The sequence below is a fragment of the Chiloscyllium punctatum genome, chromosome 2 (genome assembly GCF_047496795.1).
Source record: "Chiloscyllium punctatum isolate Juve2018m chromosome 2, sChiPun1.3, whole genome shotgun sequence".
NCBI lineage: Eukaryota > Metazoa > Chordata > Chondrichthyes > Orectolobiformes > Hemiscylliidae > Chiloscyllium > Chiloscyllium punctatum.
In genome coordinates, this window is record NC_092740.1 from 133104864 (window position 1) to 133126902 (window position 22039).

The 22039-nt window shown below is 40.8% G+C and overlaps 1 protein-coding gene across 2 annotated transcripts in view; it reads left to right on the plus strand.

Annotated features, from left to right (window-relative positions):
- Positions 1-22039, plus strand: part of LOC140489990 (ADAMTS-like protein 1) — a 557511-nt gene that overhangs the window by 274973 nt on the left and 260499 nt on the right. The window contains exon 1 of one of the 2 annotated variants that reach the window (XM_072589067.1): positions 1279-1572. The exons of the other annotated variant lie outside the window; for it this stretch is intronic. Within the exon in view, the coding sequence (XP_072445168.1) occupies positions 1510-1572 (63 nt within the window). The 5' untranslated portion in view covers positions 1279-1509. Of the gene's footprint in view, positions 1-1278; positions 1573-22039 lie in introns of those variants that run through there. 2 annotated transcript variants of the gene reach the window in all.

Here is a 22039-nt window from a genome sequence, read left to right on the forward strand (position 1 = left end):
TTGCAATAAGTTACAAAAAACCTCAACTGTCTTCCCTGTCTACTGGTTGATAGGTACATTGATTGGGTTCACACATGTGGAGTAACGACTTGGATGAAATATTCACGGTTCATGTGGGACTGAGCATCAGAGAAGAGGAACCTTTATGGAAGGAGAAAAATGACAATGAAGAAGAGTTGTATAAAATGCAAACACCATTGTTAATGTACAAATGCAAGTATGACCACAATCAGGAAATTAAATAGAAAATATATTTTGAGCCTTCTTTTGAAATACAAATCCACCATATGGAAAATATGATTCTATTGTTTCCCTCATAATTCTGCCATTCAGTGAGAAAATGAGCATTGGAGAAATGCACATCTTTTAAAACTATGAGAAGTATGTCTGTGTGTCTCCATTAATAAAAGTGTGTGAAACAAAAATGCAACAAAATTCTTAACGTTTTGCTACATTTAGATTAGTTGTGTTTATTAGGTTAATCTGTGAAAAGAAGTCTTTGAAGTGTTTAGCAGTCAATATTATTATTTAGATAGGTTTGAATTTAAGATGCAACAAAAACGAGCTAACTGTTCTGATACAAATGCCAATGTGAAACAGTGATCAGACCAAATTTCACATTTATTTATAACACGTTTGATCCTCCGAGATGTAGTGCATTAGCACCATCTCACCGAGGAAAGTTCTGAGCAGTTAAAATCAGCAACTACAAACTTGTCTTCAGCTGGTCATTGGTAATAAAATACACATCAACTTGATGAAAGTTATAGAAAGACTGTGAAATGGACAACTTGTATCATTAGAACATTTAGAGCAGTCAAATCTGCTGCTAACAATCACTTTAATCTTAGAAGTGGCTAATGAGCTTCTTTGGTTAATACAAATGCGTTGCTGAAGGGCTGGAGGAAAAAAAAAACACTGCTTAAACACAGCAGGAGCTCAGACTGTCAGGCAAGATTGATTTTAACAGCTTTCTATTATTTTCCCTAGTGTTAGAACATGGCATAACAGAATTATACACAGGCTGCCCACTACCTGGGTGTCAGCAATACCCCTGGAGCAGCTGGCATGTCTGATTGATGACTGAAGTCACTCAAGAGTCTTGTCATGTTCAAACGAGGGGCAGTGCAGATGAGAGAGGACCCTATGGGGCAAAGGTTACTATAGCTGCGGCAGCAGTTATTGTGCCTCGTGCTCACTGATGGTCTGTTAGTCAAGCGGACTGTACACACACACGCTGCCTCCAGCTCTGGAATTTCCCCCCCTCCCTTCACCGCCCCTCTTTCCTTTATTTGCATGTCTGATAAGGTAAAACCTGATTGGGCAGCCGCTGTGCCTGAATTTCCAAGTTGAGAGAAGCGTGCAGTCCGTTGTTCAGGAAGCGTGAGTGTTGCTGATGGGAGCAGAGAGACAGAGCCGTAGTGTGTGAGCAGAGCCTTCTGTGAGAGTGCATAGTGGAACAGTGTGCAATTGACTCCAGATAGCAGGGACGCCAGAGCATCTCCAGTCATGGACCCATGTCATTGGACAGCAACTGCTACATTTCTTCCGATCCTGCTCTGTGTTGCGATGGTAAATTAAATCACAGTATTATTTTCCTGTTTTAATTTAATTCCTGAGTTCAGTTGTCTTCAGGGGACTTTTTATTTTATCGTATCGTTTAGTTCCTGGAGTTTGGAACCAGCTTTATGCGTAGAAGAATTATTTATTTAGCATTGGTACTGTTCCATAAATGAGAGCAGGTTTTCTATTATACCTTTTAAAATGCAATTGTTACTAAGCAACTGGCATCTGTTGATAGTTTAGAGAAGTGCAAATGCTTTTCCCGGTGAACGTCTTTTATTTTAAGGGATACATGGGTTTTGTGATTTTGGGGAGAGTGAGGAAGACAGAATCGGATTGTTGAATAACAGTACATCTCACATAAAACAGCACATTCCATACATACAACAGCATAGCCTTCAAATACTTACTGAGGTATTTGCCAAAGTAACAGCAGATTGACTCTTGTTTTCATTTAATCATTTGTTGTGCTGGGTTTTGATGTTTTCGAAAAGACTGGACCCTGCCTTTGAATGTTTTAAAGGTGGCTTAATGCGAAATATATTTGAATAATACGAAAAGAACAAACTTTAGTAGAGTAAAAGCTTAGTAGTTAATTAGTGATACTTTACAAAAAAAAGTTTAACTGTTTTGCTATCAGTGGCATCACTGTTGAGGTTGTTGAACAATTTATTGCTTTCAATTTGTTTTAATATGATAGTTGCTACTCGGGGAGTCTTTCATTGCATCCTTTCCATCCTCTGGAGAGCTAACGTCTGGTAACTGCATAACTGACACGCTGCGGGAGGAAAGAGCTGTGCTCTTGTGAAGTGACTTGGAACATTCTTCTGCGTAGAAGGCACTAAATAAGTGCAGGTTGTTGTTGCTGCAATGTCAAGTTACTCAGTCTAGCCCCACCCTTTAATTTTTTTGCACGGAAGCTAATAATGTTGTACAGAGTTGGTGCCGACAGCTTTCCCCTAGAGAGCTTTGTTAGCGTAATATTAGCCGACGTTTGAAGCAGGCTGCAAGCATTGTTAATCTGTCCTTGGCAGGAAGAGAAATAGCGAAATACAATTCATTAATTAATGTGTGTTAAAGCGAAACTGTCTTTCTTCTCCAATCTATTACCTTTTCTGTTTGTTTTTTTTTCTGAGTGGCTAAGAGATTGGCAAGGTTGTGTCAGTGAAGTCATATCGTTTAATCTATACCTAGACATTACCAACTTGTGAGAAAGTGAAGGGAAACTGGGATTTGACTAGACAAAATAAAAGGAACACATGGCAAGCCATGATAGAAATGAGTTACAATTGTGAGGCCAAATATATCAATGATAGGTTTTCTTACCTGTAAAGTTGTCAAGATTGCTATCCAGCAGTCAGCATTGAGAAATCTCGCTTTATTTAGGAAATCGTTAAGGGTATCTTTTTTTCCCCTCCTTTACAGTCCAATGAGGAAAAAGAAATTGTGGTTTAAAAAGTATGTAGAAGAGAACTGCAATCAATATGTAACCAGTTTGCCAAGAATTTTATACTTGGATCAAGAATATGGTTAAAGTCTGGATTTCTACAAACTTAATATAAAAACAGACAGTGCCCCATGGCTGAATGTGGAACTGAGTTACACAGAGCAGCGCAGTCCTCATTTTCATTCCTGTCCTTTGCTGAATTAACTGGGTGAAAGCCTGGGCACCAACAGGGGCTTTACAGACAATCTGAGAATTTCTGCTTTCGACTCCTGCCTGAAAGGTATCTATTTCTGGGTGAGTGGGCACATATGTGTAAACCCACTAAAGGATAGTGGTTTTGCACCAGTCGAGGAACGCACACTCCAAACCCAAGAAATTGGAAGTGCCGAGGCAGAAATTTATTGCCCACAGCTGTGTCAGCAGTAATGACATCAACGACAGACCCGTCAAGGTCAGTCAATGCATCTTCACCTGTCATCACTGCACCAAGAACCTCTTGCACTGCTTAATGCAACACCAACCTCATCAGTCACCCATTTTGCTTAATGTTGCCTAATGCTCAGGATTTGTGCTTAACATTCAGGTACTCCACTTCATCCACATGTGTACATTCCAAGAGTGCCCACTCAATGTCCAGCTCTCACTGCATCTCTAGCCATTCAACTGTGGCAGGCAGAATCCTCTGCTTTGATTAATGGTGAGCTTGGCAGTGAAAAAGACACTTAGGTGTGATAGACGGATACCCACATCCCACCTCCCTTCTGGTTCCTGCCTCAGTCAGAACAAAGTTCTTGGTGGGATGGCCCATGTTTGACCTTCCCATCCTGCCACCTGTTGAGGCTCTGCAATGACCACCTAGTCACCACTTTCCCAAACTGGTATTAACTGAGGTGCATGTGCTGCGTGAATGTGTAGCATCCGTGGCAGGTGAAACCATGCAGGCAGTTTTTCTCCCAGCTTGATTCAAGGACATTGAAAAAGGGGCAACGCTCAGAGCCAGTGCCTGCCCTTGCTGCTGATAAACTTGCCTTTGCTTCCGTGCCCCCCCCCCCTTTGTAAAATCACCTGCAACATTACTCACCTGTGGCTGGGTTGCTGTGATCCTGGGATTCCAAGGGGTGCATTTCCTACAGCAGCCATGACTTCTTAGTGGTGCTGCTGAGCACTAAAGTTGCCTCCCTTTGTGGGTGAGTTTTGTGCCTCCTCACTCTTGGTTCCAAGGGAGTGCCTACCAATAGGATTGCCACCGCCTCATTGGCTTGTTGCACAAGGGCCTTCCCATAGAGAGACCCCATGACCAGCTCCCAACAGTAAGATTCCACCCAGTGTTACAAACCTGCTGACAATTTCTATCCCTCAAGGTAGCACTTAATAGCAGTGGACAAGGAGACCTGCATCTCTTGAGTCATAGAGAGAAGATCGTTCACCAAATCTGCAACAGAGCCTACGGCATCCAAAGTCAGTGAGAACATGGAAGATAATGGTATGTTCCTATGAGACTTCTTCACTCCTACTTTGCCCACGTTGTGATCTCTGGCATAAAGTGTAACCATGGACTTCTTGTTTTCCACTCATCCCCTGCTTTCTCCTTCCACCACATTGCTGATTTATTTTCTTTGCTTTCAGGCACCCAAGAGTGGCCACCTGCTCAGCCATTGCAGGGGAGAAAGAGACAGCAACAGCATAGCATTGATCAAGCCCCCTCTCTTATTTGACATTCACAGCCAAAGGTCAGATACTAACAGAACATCTACACTTGTGTAAGGTTGGGATTGGCACATGGTGAGTCATGCAAGCTGCCAAGATCGAACAGGCTTGGTCACTCTTTCTCTAGAAAAGAGAAGACTGTGTGGTGACACAATTGAGAACTTCAAAGTTTTGAAATGGTTTTGTAGGGTGGATACAGCAAAGGTGTTTCCACGTGTGGTGAGTCCAAAACTAATCATCATATATCCAGTAGAAAAATAGGAAGAAATTTCATCCAGACAGTGGTGAGAAAATGGACCCAGTACCTTGAGGGAATGGTTGAGGTGAATTCTGCCAGTGCACTTCAGGAGAAGCTAAATAAACATGAGGGAGAGAGGGAGATAGGATAAGTGAATTTGAGTAATAAGGCTCATAGAGGATAAACACATGCATCATTTGAGCTGAATAGATTTTTTTGTTAGTATTTGAACTATATAATGTAATTTATTTAATTTTGCCTTTAATGCACTGAATATTCAAAAAAGGCACACATTGCAGAAACTGCTTAATTAGATTTTGCATTATGTGCAATGTTGGGATTAGTGAATCTTTACAATAGAACTGAATTAAAATGTGCCTTGAAATACCTAAGAGTGACACATACAATACATCATTTCTGGAATGCAGTGACTATTGTTATGTAGACAACATGGCAAATATCCCATTTGAGTATGAGGAATGGTTTGTTAATCAATGTTTGGTTACCTTTATGAAGAGGAATGATGGCCGAGACACAGAGAGAACTTTGCACTACTCTTCATTTCTTATGTCATTACTTTGAACTATCAATTAGGACCTTGAGTTAATTACATTGGCGAATGTGGAATCATTTTGGACGGACTGTCAGCTGAATTTGACATTCAGCTTTCATTTAACAAGTGATAGAATTGCCTAATGATATTCTGTCAAATTGACAACCGATTACTGTAGTGAAGGATTGGTGGGTGGTTAGTTCCCAACATTAGCTTTGTGTTGAACCTTCAGCAACTTCTTTCACTTCAAGTGTGGTACCCCATTAGGAACAGAAGACCATGGATTTACCCCTTGGTTCCTGCAAAAATAAAGCATTTTCTGAGGAACAAAATTCAGAAAAATAATTCTTGCATTCTTCTGTGCATGAAGAGTTAACAAATTTTCTTTCCCAACATTAATGTGTATCTCAATGATCAGCATGTTTATATGCAAAAGACAACTTTGCAATATTTTTGTTTCATTAAACATCATGCAAGTCACTCCATACATATTTGCACATTGACACATCACTATGCCTGGATGACAGGCAATTGATGTGGCTCTGCAGGGCTGGGTGTGCATGGGTGAAAACTATATTTGACAGCACCTGCAGGCAAAGAAATCTCAGGATCCCATTTCTGTCATGCAATTTCTTCACTGTTGAAGAATGACACTGTACACTGTCTGTACTGTGTGTAAGGGTACTGCTGAGGAGAGCTTGTTCCACCATGCTCTTAGGAAATTCTATTGTGTGATTAATGAGGGACTTGATGGTACATATTTACAGATTTGTTGCAAATTTGTCAGTTTTCTTCTGACATTTGAATTCTCACAGACGCCACGTAACATGTCTGATATAAATATTTTAAGGGTAAGACGTAGATTTTTCTATGACATAAGCTGTGAAAGGATTGGTCATTTTTGGACTGCTGTGACTGGTTGTGCTGATTCAGGAAAGTAAAAATAATCCCTTGTATTTTAGTATTGAAATTCAGACATTAAAACTAACGATATAGTGAGAAATCAAACTGCTCCTGGCATCAATGGGCCATCTCCATCTTAAGGATCCATGTTGTAGTGCAACTTCCTTGAGAGATGTGGAACTGATGAGGAGATATCAGGCTGTATTTCATTTAAAAACAAAAGGAATTCATGCTGTGCAGAAAATTTATGCACAACAAATACACAATAAATATGTCAGCTGTGACAAGGCACACATTTAGGGTATGAGAGTTATTGATTAAGGTATCATTTCAAATATTCTAAGTTTGCATCAAATGTTTTTCCTTTTTCCTTTTCCCATTATATATTTGATACCAATTGTTTGCTTTTACTGAATTTTGAAATGAAATTTCTTGTTCATAATTCATCTGCAAATAGATAGAAAACCTAGCTTTATTTAAGGAAAGTGATTCATTTCAGGTAGATTTGTAAAATAGGTTTTCTGCAACTTTTGTTAAGTTTGTGATTTCATTTAAAAGGTACAGAAGAATGACTTTGTTGCTAAACTTACTTCTGGCCAACAGATACAGTAATTTCAACAGCAAATATCTCAAAACTAATGTGTGATGTTAGTCAAGGTCACTGTGCCCAGGGACCTGATTGTAGTTCAATCTTGAAAAGTGGCTTCCCAGTGTTCATCCTTGCTGTGATATGAAATAGTTATAGACCTGCCTGGTTTCAACTTAGAATGATTGTTGAGGAGTTGTATGGAAAGGAAAATGGTCTCAATTTACTCTACAGCTCACTAAATTACTTTGCAGCTTTACTCTGTTAATTTCTTACTGGCTGTTAAGATGCTAAATACAGTTAATTTGTTCCATTGCCTAATGTAGCAAAATCAAGTTAATTGCTTCCTTTGATTTTGTAGAGAATTGCAAAGGTGGTTGATTTTATTTTAAAATTTTAGGCTTTGTCTTAATTACTTGCAGTTCTTTCATATATTTGCTTCGGGTCTTAAAATGCGACATTTCCATTGCAAAGTGCCTTACAGCATCAGAATAATATATTTCTTGCAAGATTCGCAGTGCACATGAAAGTAATTACTACAAATCTTTCAAGTATGCCTTAACACTGAGATACCTGTCTCACTGTCTATTGGAAATCCATTCAAATTAAAAGGCAGCAAATCATGAACATGCAGCCTGAAATTTTCTAAGATTTGCTGGCAGCAGGCAGGATACAATACCTCAAAAAGTTTGACAAACACAAAGGATTTACCCTTAGCCTTGTTGTGAGATACTGCTGTGAAGTCTTTGTGACTAAAGACTGGGATACATTTTCTCAGGAATTGCCTCTCCATGGAGGTCTTCCAATGATTACAAAAATGCAATAATTTGAGGTGACTAGAATGATCAATCATACATTGTTCCAATGAAAGTCACAAGGAGATGTGATCATCTAGTTTGAACTTGTATGTAGAAGTAATGCCCCATTAATCTTTGCACTCTGTGACAATCCAATGACTTATTTATAGCCCCATTACTAACAAATTCCAATTTATGATTTCTTCCCTGCCGTCCACCTCAGGTCATGAAATTATAGCTTCTGCAATTTGGTGACCTAGTCTCTGCCCCTTTCATTTGGAATGAGGAATGAAGTGCATGACATAATTCAGGTTAATTCTATACTCAGCATTGAGTAATGAGCTAGGAATGTGACAAACTACAATTCTTACACATTTTTTTAACATGCAAGAGTTGAGAAAAGTCGAACTAATCTTGCAGCTTTTTTTCATGGAAGAACTTGCAGGTACTTTTGATATTTATTAACCTTGAGTTTTTTATTTTGCATCAATATTGGGGAAATAGGTTGCAACCATTTTAACTTGAAAGATATTGCCAGAGTAATCTGAAATTAAGTGATTAGATCTTATTTAGTAATGTGAAGATAATCTGTCAATTTATTAATTTGTAATTTATCAATTATGCCTAAAGTATTAATACCATAATTATATTCCCTGCCAAATGGAGATGCCCTTCATGTTTAAAAAGGCAGTGTTGTTTTACGCATGCTGAAAAACAACAATAGAAGTTGGTGCTAGCTGGTAATGCACGATAAGCCGTAGGAGCATATGTTTTTCCCGAAGCTTTGGAGGCTGAGGAGTGACCTTATAGAGGTTTATAAAATCATGAGGGACAAGGTCTTTTTCTCTGGGATGGGGGAGTCCAGAACTAGAAGGGAAAGATATAAAAGGGACTTAAGAGTAACTTTTATTGAGCAGAAGGTGGTACATGTATGGAATGGGCTGCCAGAAGAAGCAGTGGAGGCTGGTACAATTCTAACATTTAAAAGGCACCTGGAAGGGTATATGAATAGAAAGGGTATATGGGCCAAGTGCTGGCAAAATGGGACTAGATTAGGCTGGGATATCTAGTCTGTATGGATGAGTTGGACCAAAGGATCTGTTTCTGTGCTGTACATCCTATGGCTCCCAGACCCTATGAAACAAGCTGTCCATTATCAACCTTGTTCATATGACATTAATTGGGCATGGGTTTCAGATAGACTCCTGCCAGTATCCAGCTGAACCCATTGGAGTTTAAACCATGTGTTTACTGTATCTAACTCCAAAAGTTAGCGATCAGAGAATGGTATGAATGCAGCTGCCACTTCCAGGAAATGTTTGCAAGTGACAGAGCCGGGGGTGCTAATAGGAGGGTCTAATAGAACATAGAAAAATACAGCGCAGTACAGGCCCTTTGGCCCTCGATGTTGCGCCGATCCAAGCCCACCTAACCTACACTAGCCCACTATCCTCCATATGCCTATCCAATGCCCGTTTAAATGCCCATAAAGAGGGAGAGTCCACCACTGCTACTGGCAGGGCATTCCATGAACTCACGACTCGCTGAGTAAAGAATCTACCCCTAACATCTGTCCTATACCTACCACCCCTTAATTTAAAGCTATGCCTCCTCATAATAGCTGACTCCACACGTGGAAAAATGTTCTCATGGTCAACCCTATCTAAACACCTAATCATCTTGTATACCTCTATCAAGTCACTCATAAACCTTCTTTTCTCCAATGAAAACAGCCCCAAGTGCCTCAGCCTTTCCTCATACGATCTTCCTACCATACCAGGCAACATCCTGGTAAACTTCCTCTGCACCCGTTCCAGTGCCTCGACATCCTTCCTATAGTATGGTGACCAAAACTGCACACAATACTCCAGATGTGGCCACACCAGAGTCTTATACAACTGCAACATGACCTCAGGACTCCGGAACTCAATCCCTCTACCAATAAAAGCCAGTACACCATATGCCTTCTTCACAGCACTATTTACCTGGGTGGCAACTTTCAGAGATCTGTGTACATGGACACCAAGATCCCTCTGCTCATCCACACTACCAAGTATCCGACCATTAGCCCAGTACCCCATCTTCTTGTTACTCTTACCAAAGTTAATCACCTCACATTTACCTACATTGAACTGCATTTGCCACCTTTCTGCCCAGCTCTGCAGCTTATCTATATCCTGCTGTAACATGTCACATCCTTCCTCACTGTCAACAACTCCACCGACTTTCGTATCATCCGCAAACTTGCTCACCCAACCTTCTAGCCCCTCCTCCAGGTCATTTATAAAAATGACAAACAGCAATGGTCCCAAAACAGATCCTTGCGGAACACTGCAAGTAACTGCACTCCAAGATGAACCTTTACCGTCAACTACTACCCTCTGTCTTCTTCCAGCCAGCCAATTCCTAATCCAAATCTCCAACTCACCCTCAATGCCATACCTCTGTATTTTTTTGCAGTAGCCTACCATGGGGAACCTTATCAAACACCTTACTAAAATCCATATACACCACATCTACTGCTTTACCCTTATCCACCTCCTTAGTCACCTTCTCAAAGAATTCAATAAGGTTTGTGAGGCACGACCTGCCCTTCACAAAACCATGCTGACTATCCTTGATCACATTATTCCTATCCAGATGTTCATAAATCCTATCCCTTACAATTCTCTCTAAGACTTTGCCCACAACAGAAGTGAGACTCACCGGCTTATAGTTACTAGGGTTATCCCTACTCCCCTTCTTGAACAAGGGAACCACATTTGCTATCCTCCAGTCTTCTGGCACTTATTCCTGTAGACAACGAGAACATAAAAATCAAGGCCAATGGCTCTGCAATCTCCTCCCTTGCTTCCCAGAGAATCCTAGGATAAATGCCATCAGGCCCAGGGGACTTATCTATTTTCACCCTTTCCAGAATTTCCAACACCTCTTCCCTACATACCTCAAAGCCGTCCATTCTAATTAATTGTGACTCAATATTCACATCGGCAACAATGTCCTGTTCCTGAGTGAATACTGACGAAAAGTATTCATTCAGTGTCTCCCCAATCTCTTCAGCCTCCACACGCAACTTCCCACTACTATCCTTGACTGGACCTATTCCTACCCTAGTCATTCTTTTATTCCTGACATACCTATAGAAAGCCTTTTGGTTTTCCCTAATCCTGTCATATCCCCTCCTCGCTGCTCTTAGCTCTCTCTTTAGATCCTTCCTGGCTACTTTATAACTCTCAATCACCCCAATTGAACCTTCACGCCTCATCTTTACATAGGCCGCCCTCTTCCCTTTAACAAGGGATTCCAATTCCTTATTAAACCACGGCTCCCTCACACGACCCTTTCCTCCCTGCCTGACAGGTACATACTTATCAAGGACACTCAATAGTTGCTCCTTGAACAAGCTCCACATATCGATTGCACCCTTCCCTTGAAGCCTACTTTTCTAAGCCACGTATCCTAAGTCGTGCCTCACTGCATTATCATTTCCCTGCCCCCAGCTATAACTCTTGCCCTGAAGTGTACACTTATCCCTCTCCATCCCTAGAGTAAAAGTCACCGAATTGTGGTCACTGTCCCCAAAGTGCTCACCTACCTCCAATTCTAACACCTGGCCTGGTTCGTTACCCAGAACCAAATCCAGTATGGCCTCACCTCTTGTTGGCCTGTCTACATATTGTGTCAGGAAACCCTCCTGCACACATTGGACAAACACCGACCCATCTAACTTACTTGAGCTATAGCTTTCCCAATCAATATCTGGAAAGTTAAAGTCCCCCATAACAACCACCCTATTACTTTCACTCTTCTCCTGAATCATCCTCGCAATCCTTTCTTTTACGTCTCTAGGACTATTAGGAGGCCTGTAGAAAACTCCTAACAGGGTGACCTGACCTTTCCTATTTCTAACCTCAGCCCAAACTACCTCAGATGGTGAGTCTTCATCCATCGTCCTTTCCACTGCTGTAATACTATCTTTGACAAGCAATGCCACACCTCCCCCTCTTTTACCCCCACCTCTGACCTTACTAAAACATTTAAACCCTGGAACCTGCAACAGCCAATCCTGTCCCTGTTCTACCCTTGTCTCCGTAATAGCCACAACATCAAAATCCCAGGTACCAACTCACGCTGCAAGTTCATCTACCTTATTTCGTATACTTCTCGCATTGAAGTGTACACACTTCAAGCCACCTTCCTGTTTACAGACACCCTCTTTCGAGATTGATGCCATGTTCCTAACCTCCTTACACTCCAGGTCCTGCACCCTAAAGCTACAGTCTAGGTTTCCATGCCCCTGCAGTGTTAGTTTAAACCCCCCCAAAGAGCACTAGCAAACCTCCCCCCAAGGATACTGGTGCCCCTCAGGTTCAGGTGTAGACCATCCTGTATATAGAGGTCCCACCTTCCCCAGAAAGAACGCCAGTTATCCAGATACCAGAATCCCTCCCTCCTGCACCATCCCTGTAGCCACGCATTTAACTGTTCTCTCTCCCTATTCCTCGACTCTCTATCACGTGGCACAGGTAACAAACCAGAGACAACAACTCTGTTTGTTCTAACTCTGAGCTTCCAACCTAGCTCCCTGAAAGCCTGCCTAACATCCTCATCCCTCTTCCTACCTATGTCGTTGGTCCCAATGTGGACCACGACTTCGGGCTGCTCCCCCTCCCCCTTAAGGACTTGGAAAACACGATCAGAGACATTACGTACCCTTGCACCTGGGAGGCAACATACCAAACCTGAGTCTCTCTCGCCCCCACAAAACCGCCTATCTGTGCCCCGAACTATCGAGTCCCCAATAACTATTGCTCTGCTCTTCTCCACCCTTCCCTTCTGAGCAACGGGGACAGGCTCCGTGCCATAGTCCTGAACCCCATTGCTTACCCCTGGTAAGTCGTCCCCCCCACAAGTATCCAAAACGAAAAACTTGTTCTTGAGGGGAACGGCCACAGGGGGTCCCTGCACTGGCTGCTTCCTCCCATTCCCCCTCATTGTCACCCATGTGTCTGCAATCTTTGGAGTTACTACTTCCCTAAAGCTCCGATCTATGACCCCCTCTGCCTCCCGAATGATCCTAAGTTCATCCATCTCCAGCTCCAGTTCCCTAACACGGTCTTGGAGGAGCTGGAGATGGGTGCGCTTCCTGCAAGTGTAATCAGCAGGGACGACCATGGCATCCCTCACCTCAAACATGTTGCAAGAGGAACATTGCACTGCCTTCACTGCCATCCCTCTAAAAGTAACCTTTCTTAAAAAAAAAACTCGGTCTAAACAATAGAACAAGGACAATGCAGCACTTACCTGCTTACCACAACAGGTCTCATTATTAGGTTAGAGGAGGAGGGCGGGTGGGAGGCACTACCCCTGTAGTGCCTCGGGTTCCTCTCCTGCGTGCCTTTTTATAGGAAAAAAATTACCTAGGTAAGCTTGCGCTACTCCAGCTTCCGGGTCCGCTCCGCGCTTTTAAAAAAAAACTTTCAAATTTAAACAGTTAAACAAATGTCACTGAACCTTCAAGCAGCCACTGCCAAACAGCCCTTACCTGCTTCGCTGAGAGAGTCTTGTCTTGTGGTCAAGCAGTGGAAGTGGATCTACATGTATTTCTATGGTCAGGTAAGGCAGGACAAATCACATGTATCATATTTTAGGCAGAGGGATATTGACAAGGTGCTGGGGTGTTCAAGAGGGGAAAGGAGGAGATAGCCTAGTGGTGTTATTGCTGAACTGTTAATCCAAAGAGCCAGATCATGTTCTGGGACTTTGGTTCAAATCCCACCATGGCTAATGGTGGAATTTGGATTCATAGAAAATAATCCATTGCCAAATGTTGGGGAAACTCATTTGGTTCACTAATGACCTTCATGGAAGGAAACTGCCATCGTTACCTGGTCTGGCCTGCTTGTGGCTCCACACCCACAGAATTGTGGCTCTGCCCTCTGGGCAATTAGGGATGGACAACAACTACAGGCATAGCCAGCAATGTCCTCATCTTGTGAATGTATAAATAACAAGAAAATGTATTAGGAGCACTTGAATAGGATTTTGGAGGAAGTCTTGAGTTTAGTCTTTGAGGGAGGAAGATCTTGAGTGTGATGGTGGTGAGGTGGAAGGGTGGGTTCTCCAGTCTAATAATGATAAAATGGAGAATCATGGGACAGGCTAGTGGTCTGAAGTGGCCAGGTGAGTTCTTAGAGAGGGAACAACAAAATTTAACTTTGTACTACACAGAGGAAAATATAGCAAACTCTGCTGGGGACTTTAATAGCTTTAGCATGCTCTGTTATTTCTTACTTATTACTGACTGATAAGAATTACAGTCACTACATGTCTGATCAACATTCCCTCTAAGCTACATGACTGCACATGTTGCAATCCATGTAGCTGGGAAGAAAATTGAAATGAAATCTGGGGGTTTATATCCTCCCACCTCAAATAATTAAGACTAGGATTAGGATTCCTACTCCCTTAAACTTCTAGCTGAGCATTTCCAGGTTGACCCTGTGTCTGTCTTAAGTCAGTAATCTCTGAGATGTTACAATTGCCTCTGTGGATGTGTTAAGGACAAGGTTGGGTTAGATGGATTGTGACAATAGTCAACCAAAATAAAGCACGGTGATTTCCTGGAATGGCTAATTTGGCAAAAAACTCCCCTAAATTAATTCACCATGTGGTACAACCTCTGATTGTTATTGGGCATTAAGATCACTGGAGAATTGATCTGAATTAGCACAGGGAGGTGAATTGCAGTCAGTAATCAACCTAAGAATTGTGCCACATTACTGGCTGAAAGGATTAATGTTCTGCAGCTAAGTGGTAAAGCCACTGTGCAGTATTTGTGTAGCAGATAATCAATTGTATTTATGTAGTGTATAAAGTATACTTATTTATTCAAAATAAATACTGAATATTTAATATTTCTATAAATTTTGATTTACTCAAAATCAATTGTAAGAGAATATTTATGTAAAGAGAACAAGATGAATGAACCTATGAATTTCCGATGATTCATTTCTGTTGTTTCCTCCCAAATCCATATTTTAAAAGAATACGGTGAGAGCACACACTGACTGAAAACTCTGTCCCATAAATAATTGTGTGAATTTATTTGTATTGCTTGGTATTCCTGATATTTGACTCTTTATGGAGTCTGGATTAAGAGAAGAAACTCCCAGGGCTGTTGGTGTGACAGTCATTGTTATATTATGTTCTCAGCAAGTATACTGTATTCCTCGAAGGAATATGCTCAAGATATGATCACTGTGTCTTATCTTTTAATCTTCAAATCACATGCTGTCAGACTCCATCCTAACTGGTGTTGCTAAAAGAATCACATATTGATGGAAGTGTGTTACTACTGGTAACTGAATAGTTCAATATTAGCCCTGAACTGAAGTGTCTTTGACTGTAACAAATGTATCTAGCAGAAACTGTAATCAGCATCCGTTGATAGTTTTAATATTGCATTCGGGTTTTATGTCACAGGACCTAACATCAGCACTTCTGCATCAGGTGCAATTGCCTAGCTGAAGGCAAAGCTCACATCATGATGGCAGATCATTATAAGAAATCGTGGCCATTTATAAAATAATCCAGGTTCTTAGTGGTAGACACTTGGAAATATTGTTGAACATCAGCTAGATGGCAGTCCTGGACTTAGCATAGATTTCTGAGTAGGGATCTGTAAATTTATCAACCAAAAGGCAGAGCTACATTTTTCTGGTTAAAATAGAAGTTCTGCCAATCTAGATGCTCAGTCTATCTTTTTTGAAAAAAAAAATGAACTGACAGTCTGCTACTTATGGAAAAAGCATTAAGCTCTCCAGAAAGAAATTCAGCTATTCAAACAATAAACCGCAGTTTTTTTTTGACATTGCCCAACTCAGCTGAATACAGCGATTCATTGACATCATTATTCTGGCTTCAGCTCGCACCAATGCAGAGGGAAGTCTTTGGTTATACTTTGAACGAATAGTCGAAAGTGACCAAAAATCAAGATGGTGCAGCAACAGTGAAAATTCAAGTGGAACAGAAATAAAGCAGGAAAAAGCAATTTTTAAAAACATATACTGCACTCTACTTTTAAAAGTAGAAAACCAACAATAAATGGAGAGAAAAAAAACATTTATTTTTGAATTGGGTTGTCATTGATACCATTAATGAATTACTGAAATTCAAATAAAATATGCCATTTTATTTTTCCAATGAAGAAAGAAATGACCTGAAGAAGAGATCTCTGAAAATTTTACTTACTCACAAGTGCAAGAAAGGACTTTTCAGATTTAATATATGCATTCCTCCTGTGGAAGATCAGCAAGATACAGAAAAGATCTGGATGTACTCGAACACCAATTTGGGGTACGAATTTTTTAACTTCAAGGATTAACACATCCCCAACTCGTCATTGAAACAGCAACCCCAGAGTCTTTTGATGGGTTTTTCAAAAGATGTGACAAAAGCGATGAGTTTGACTTTTCAGAAAAAGAACTTTGAGACACTCATCAATGACCACCTCTGCATTAATTAAAGCCTTTAGGACGAATCTTCTTGGCAAGGGAAAAAAAAACAGCCATTCGTTAGTGCATTACTTGAAGATGCATGCAAGCATGAATTTTGGCTATCAATAATTCAAGATCTATTCCAGCAAGGATGACATGCTTTAGGGGCAGTCAACACTATTGCTATGGTCGGTAAAGCACGCCAAACTAACAAGATGTGTTTTGTTGCAACTACCCAAAAGCTATTCAGCTTTTCTTCACATTTGCACCAAAAGATAATTGGTATGTGTGTGTGTGCAGGAAATCTGGCTTGAACAATCAAGCCAGACCCCAAGACAAATGCAAGTGACAAGAGGTCAATGCAGTATCATGATGCTGGCAGCAAGCAAAGTATTAAGAGCTTGCATAACCATCAACACGAAAGGGAAATGTACTGTTGACTGAGTGAACAATAAAGTTTGGAAGATGTCTAAGTTTTTCATATTGTTAACCTCACACCATGTTGTTAATATAAGGTGATCAGAAGCTTTTATGATCATTTATATCATGTGTGCTGAATAGATCAGTGGCACATCCTGAAAACTAGAAGTAACACAGCAAGTGGTACCGTTGTATTACCACTGCACATCCTGAAAGTCATGAAATGCAGCATACTGATAGTTCATGGTACAACCTACAAGAGATTGTCTCCCAGAGTATAACATCACCAGTTGTGTGCATTGTCAGAATCACACTGCTGTGCCAATATGTGAGCTGATACTGGCTTCCTGAAATCTTCTACCTGCTATATACTCCAAAACATCACAATAGTTCAGTTTCAAACAACACTCACTCTGGGAGAACAGACTAGATGTAGCACAAAAGAATTCATCAACACTCTCAAACAAATCTACCCAGTGCTTTGACATCATTAGCAATTTTATGAATGGTGCAATATTGCAGTTCAGGGATGATGCCTCATTTATTGTTCCTTCAAGTAAGTGGTCCTCACGTTGAAGAGAATCTTGAAGTGGAACTGAATAAGGTGGGGTGAAATGGAATCATTTGAAAAGTTGACCACCATACTGATTTATATGGTTCCACTGCATGCAACATAAAGATCGCAATGTAAGGTTATGCCAATGTCTAAGACACCTCAACTTTACTTATACTGTATCCACATTACATATTGATGCTAGAAGAATTATATCCTCAAGTTTTCAGAGCCATGTTCTTCTCCAAGTTAGATGTGAAGGACGGCTAGATGTCTATCCATTTTCATAAAAGAATCCCAGGCACTCACATCATTACAAACATTGTTTGGATGGTACTGTTTCTGATGGTTGCCATTTTGGCTATTCCAGTAACAAATGGATTGATTCTTAAAGACATACCTGAGTATATTTTCACAGCTACTGATACTGTGATTATGGTTGTGAGAAAGACAGAGCATGACCCTATTATTCACTGGCTGATAGTAGTGATATAACAACGTGGATTGGTACAGCAAAATGTATCAGATAAATGTTACCATGATTAGCAAGTTTGCATCCAGATATTCAGCCCAGGGAACCTCTCCTGGTGTAGAGAATTTGAGGATGTTAAGCAAATGCCAGCTCAGCATGATAAAGGAGATCTGCAACATTGCATCAGATTGTCCAACATGTGGCGATTTATCTTCACTACGAAATTTACTGAATAATATGCATGATGTATGGCAACATGATCATCAATATATCTTTGATTCTTTCAAGCAGACTCTGTCAAAAAAGAAAATTTGCTTGTTACAACACTGTGAACTCCAGGAAATCGTGATTCATGATGTGATGTATTATGTAAAGGCCTTGGCAGTGACTGATTTGAGCCGAGAAACCTATTGCTTTTGGTTACAAAACCCAGTCGCCTGCACAAGTGATCTACCCATGTTCTCTGCTTGCTCACTTATTGTGTATCGCTTCATTCTCCCATGTCATTGAGACTTCATGTCCTGTGCCTTAGATTAGTTCAGGACTTGGTTGTTGGACAAGGTTTTTGCACTTGCCTCTGAGTAGATGTTGTGAAACATTAACTCTGCTATTGAACATTATATGGTTTCCTACCTGCTTCTCCAGCAAGGCATTTAATGATGAAATAGTTCATAAGCTACTAAAACTTATCTAAAATCCCATCTGACCCTCTGAGCAGGTTCCCGATTCATGCAGGTTAATATACTCCTCTTGATCTACACATAGATTCTGGCAACTATGGGATTGAAGATATTCTTCGGACAGATCTGTTGCATTTTGCCCAGAGCCAGTGTTGCCTGTTAAAATCTACAAGTGCCAGAAGACAAGCAGTTACCAAGAGCTGTGTTAGCCAAGGATGGCCTGATAGCATTGAACAAAATCCCGGGAAGATTGATTCATTTTAGACATACATAAGCAAACTTGGTATATCATGGCTAGTGATTTTCAAGTTCTAATATTCAAAGCATTATGCCATGGTACCATGACCATTTTATGTCAGGTACACGCAGTTATTGTATGCAAATTCATGTCTTCTGCATGAATCAATGTACAAGCAGAGATGAATCAGGATATTCATTTTACATTTGGTGTGCCTCAACACAATCAGTGAAGGAAAACTTTACACCCACACAATGTTCTCGAAGTTTCTCAGATGAAAATAACAACTTCTTGACGGTGTGTGGGGAAGATTACATCCTTGCGACATTGATAGTACCATGAGTGCTGCAGCCAACATTGATCCAATAGCCACTATTCTCGGATTATTCATGGTCTCACCAAAGGGAGTGTCTGGCAAAGACCACACTTCACTGGCTAAGCATTACACAATGTGAGGACTGACCCATTTCATATTGTCCTCACTCTGATAGTGCATTGCATACTCTCTGCAAGACTATCAATTCACTGGTCATAAAATGTAGAGTGGAAAAGTGGTATTTTTACAATACATTCCTGCATTTTTGGGTAACACCAATGGAGAAGGAATAACAGCATCTATTCGGGTGTGAAAACCTTGTCTAGCCACCAGTTGCTGAACAATTCTAAGACACAGGACATTCAGCTTCAAGGATGGGGGAGAATGAAGGGATACATAATCAGTGAATATAGAACATAGAACAGTACAGCACAGAACAGGCCCTTCAGCCCACGATGTTGTGTTGACCATTGATCCTCATGTGAGGTAAACCTAATGTACGAACCCTCAAATTTCTGTGACCATATGCATGTCCAGCAGTCTCTTAAATATCCCCAATGACCTCGCTTCCACAACTGCTGCTGGCAATGCTTTCCATGCTCCCACAACTCTCTGCATAAAGAATCCGCCTCTGACATCCCCTCTATACTTTCCGCCAAACAACTTAAAACTATGATCCCTCGTTTTAACAATTTCTGCCCTGGGAAAAAGTCTCTGGCTATCAACTCTATCTATGCCTCTCATTATCTTGTACACCTCAATTAAATCCCCTCTCTTCCTTTTTTCCAATGAATATGTAAAGAACTACTGGAACTGTGTCTGAAATCCAAGTTCAAATACTTGGACACCAGCAAAGGTTTCTCAAATATGCAATCAACCCAGATCATGGAGTCATTACTGAGCATGGTTTTACATTGTGAAAGAACAGAAATTAGCTCGAGCCAATGTATGGTGCTATAATCATGCATCAAGAGAGTGAGGATGAAAACTCTAACAATGAATGATTCTGCAGTGTTATAGTGTGATGACAACAAGTAGAAAGACCACCAATTTCTCAACCAACAGCAACTAAGCACAGCATGTACCTCTCCATTAGGGTACAGAAATGGCCTTGTTTCCATTATATTGAAGCTTGAATTATTAATTTTGTTAGCTCTGTGTTTACCTATACATATGATCATTAAATTGACAACAGGTGCCCATGTAAATCTGTTTGGCATTTTTTTTTAAACTTTAGAGAAAGGGAGACATTGTGTGATGTTTCAGTTCATATACAGTATGACTGGAAAGGGTAGCATGGTGGGTCAGTGGTTAGCACTGCAGCTTCACAGTGCTGGGGACCTGCGTTCAATTTCAGCCTCAGATGACTATCTGTGTGGAGTTTGCACATCCTGTCTGTGTGTGTTTCCTTTAGGTTCTCTGGTTTTCTACCACAGTCCAAAGATATGCAGGTCAGGTGGATTGGCCATTCTAAATTGCCCATAGTGTTAGGCACATTAGTCTGTGGGTGATGGGTCTTCAACCCAAAACGTTGCTCTTTGGAGGGACATTTTGGGTTGAAGGACCTGTTTCCACACTGTAGGGAATCTAGTGTAATCTAAATCTATAGATGTACTCATAATATCATTTCTGTATCATAGCATGTGACCAGATGTCAAACTCTATCTGAACAGGGGCTCCTTCACCATGACATATTGATGAAAGTGTTCGTAATTAAATAACTTAACATCAGATTTGATGTTGAAGTGCACATGTTGAAGTGCACATGTTGAAGTGCACATGTTGAAGTGCACATGTTGAAGTGCACATGTTGAAGTGCACATGTTGAAGTGCACATGTTGAAGTGCACATGTTGAAGTGCACATGTTGAAGTGCACATGATTGCCATTTATATGGAGTTGTAAGAAGCATCTTTTGAATTTTTCAGTACCATATTACTCATGTCTGATCCTTCTGTTAAGGGAGTGAACATAAGCATTGCTGCATTAGGTACAATGATGCTGTTGAAGGGAAAACCCTCACCATGGTGGCAGATCTGTCATGAGCCTTGCGTTTCAGCTTGAAGGTGCATCATCATTCCCCTGACAATGAAACTTCTGCCCATAACCTTACTGCTTCCCAATCTTATTGGGTGGGGAGGCTAGCTCATTAAATTGTGTAACATAACTGCTGAAGATGAAGGTTGCCTCCTCCATCATCATTAAATATAGGAAACTGCAGGCTCTCTTCCTTGGAGTATGGGAGAAGGAAAACACTTCTTCACTTAACTGGGATCTCTTCTAGTTGACAAGGTACTGTTTATTACATGTTAGCAACTAGCTATACATTATGTGGGATAATGGATATTGTCACAGACTTTGAGGATGACCAGACGAATGCCCAAGCTGTTTTGTCCACAGGTCCATATGCTGTCATCATAGTGGGTGGTACTTATGACATTCCTCAGTGTTAACCCTTTTAGACAATGATCCAACAAAACATGTCAAAGCAATTTGGCAATTTGAATGCAGTTAATAAAATCTGCACATTAAATTCTCAGTCGTAGTAAAACTCCAACTTTGAAGAAGCAAATCTCCCATCCTTACCTGGTATGAGACTGTCTGTGATTCCAAACCCATATGGTTGACCCTTAACCAGCAAGCCACTCACTAATGTTGAATACACACTACTGCAACAGTTTTAAAAGGCAACCCATTACTATTTCCTGAACCCCGTGAAAGACAATAAAATGATAATTCTGCTACTGAAATCTATATTCTAAGCATACATTAATAAAAATGTTTCACCAAGCTTTTTTAATTTCTCAATATCACAGGAATCATGACTTATGGCACAGTGACAAAGATTTTGAAAAATTCTTTGCATGGTCTTCCCTGAACTGTCACTCTCATCACCCAGATCATTTGTAGTGCCATGAGTGTGGCTAGCCTGCTGATGAATTACTGAAAACTATAGTCCCAATCATCCAAGTTTAGGACACCCATGGACATCAGTCCTCTGACTGCCTTATGTCTGAGACAATCAGTACTTGTGCTTCCACCTGGAATTTGAACAAAAAAACTGGGCAT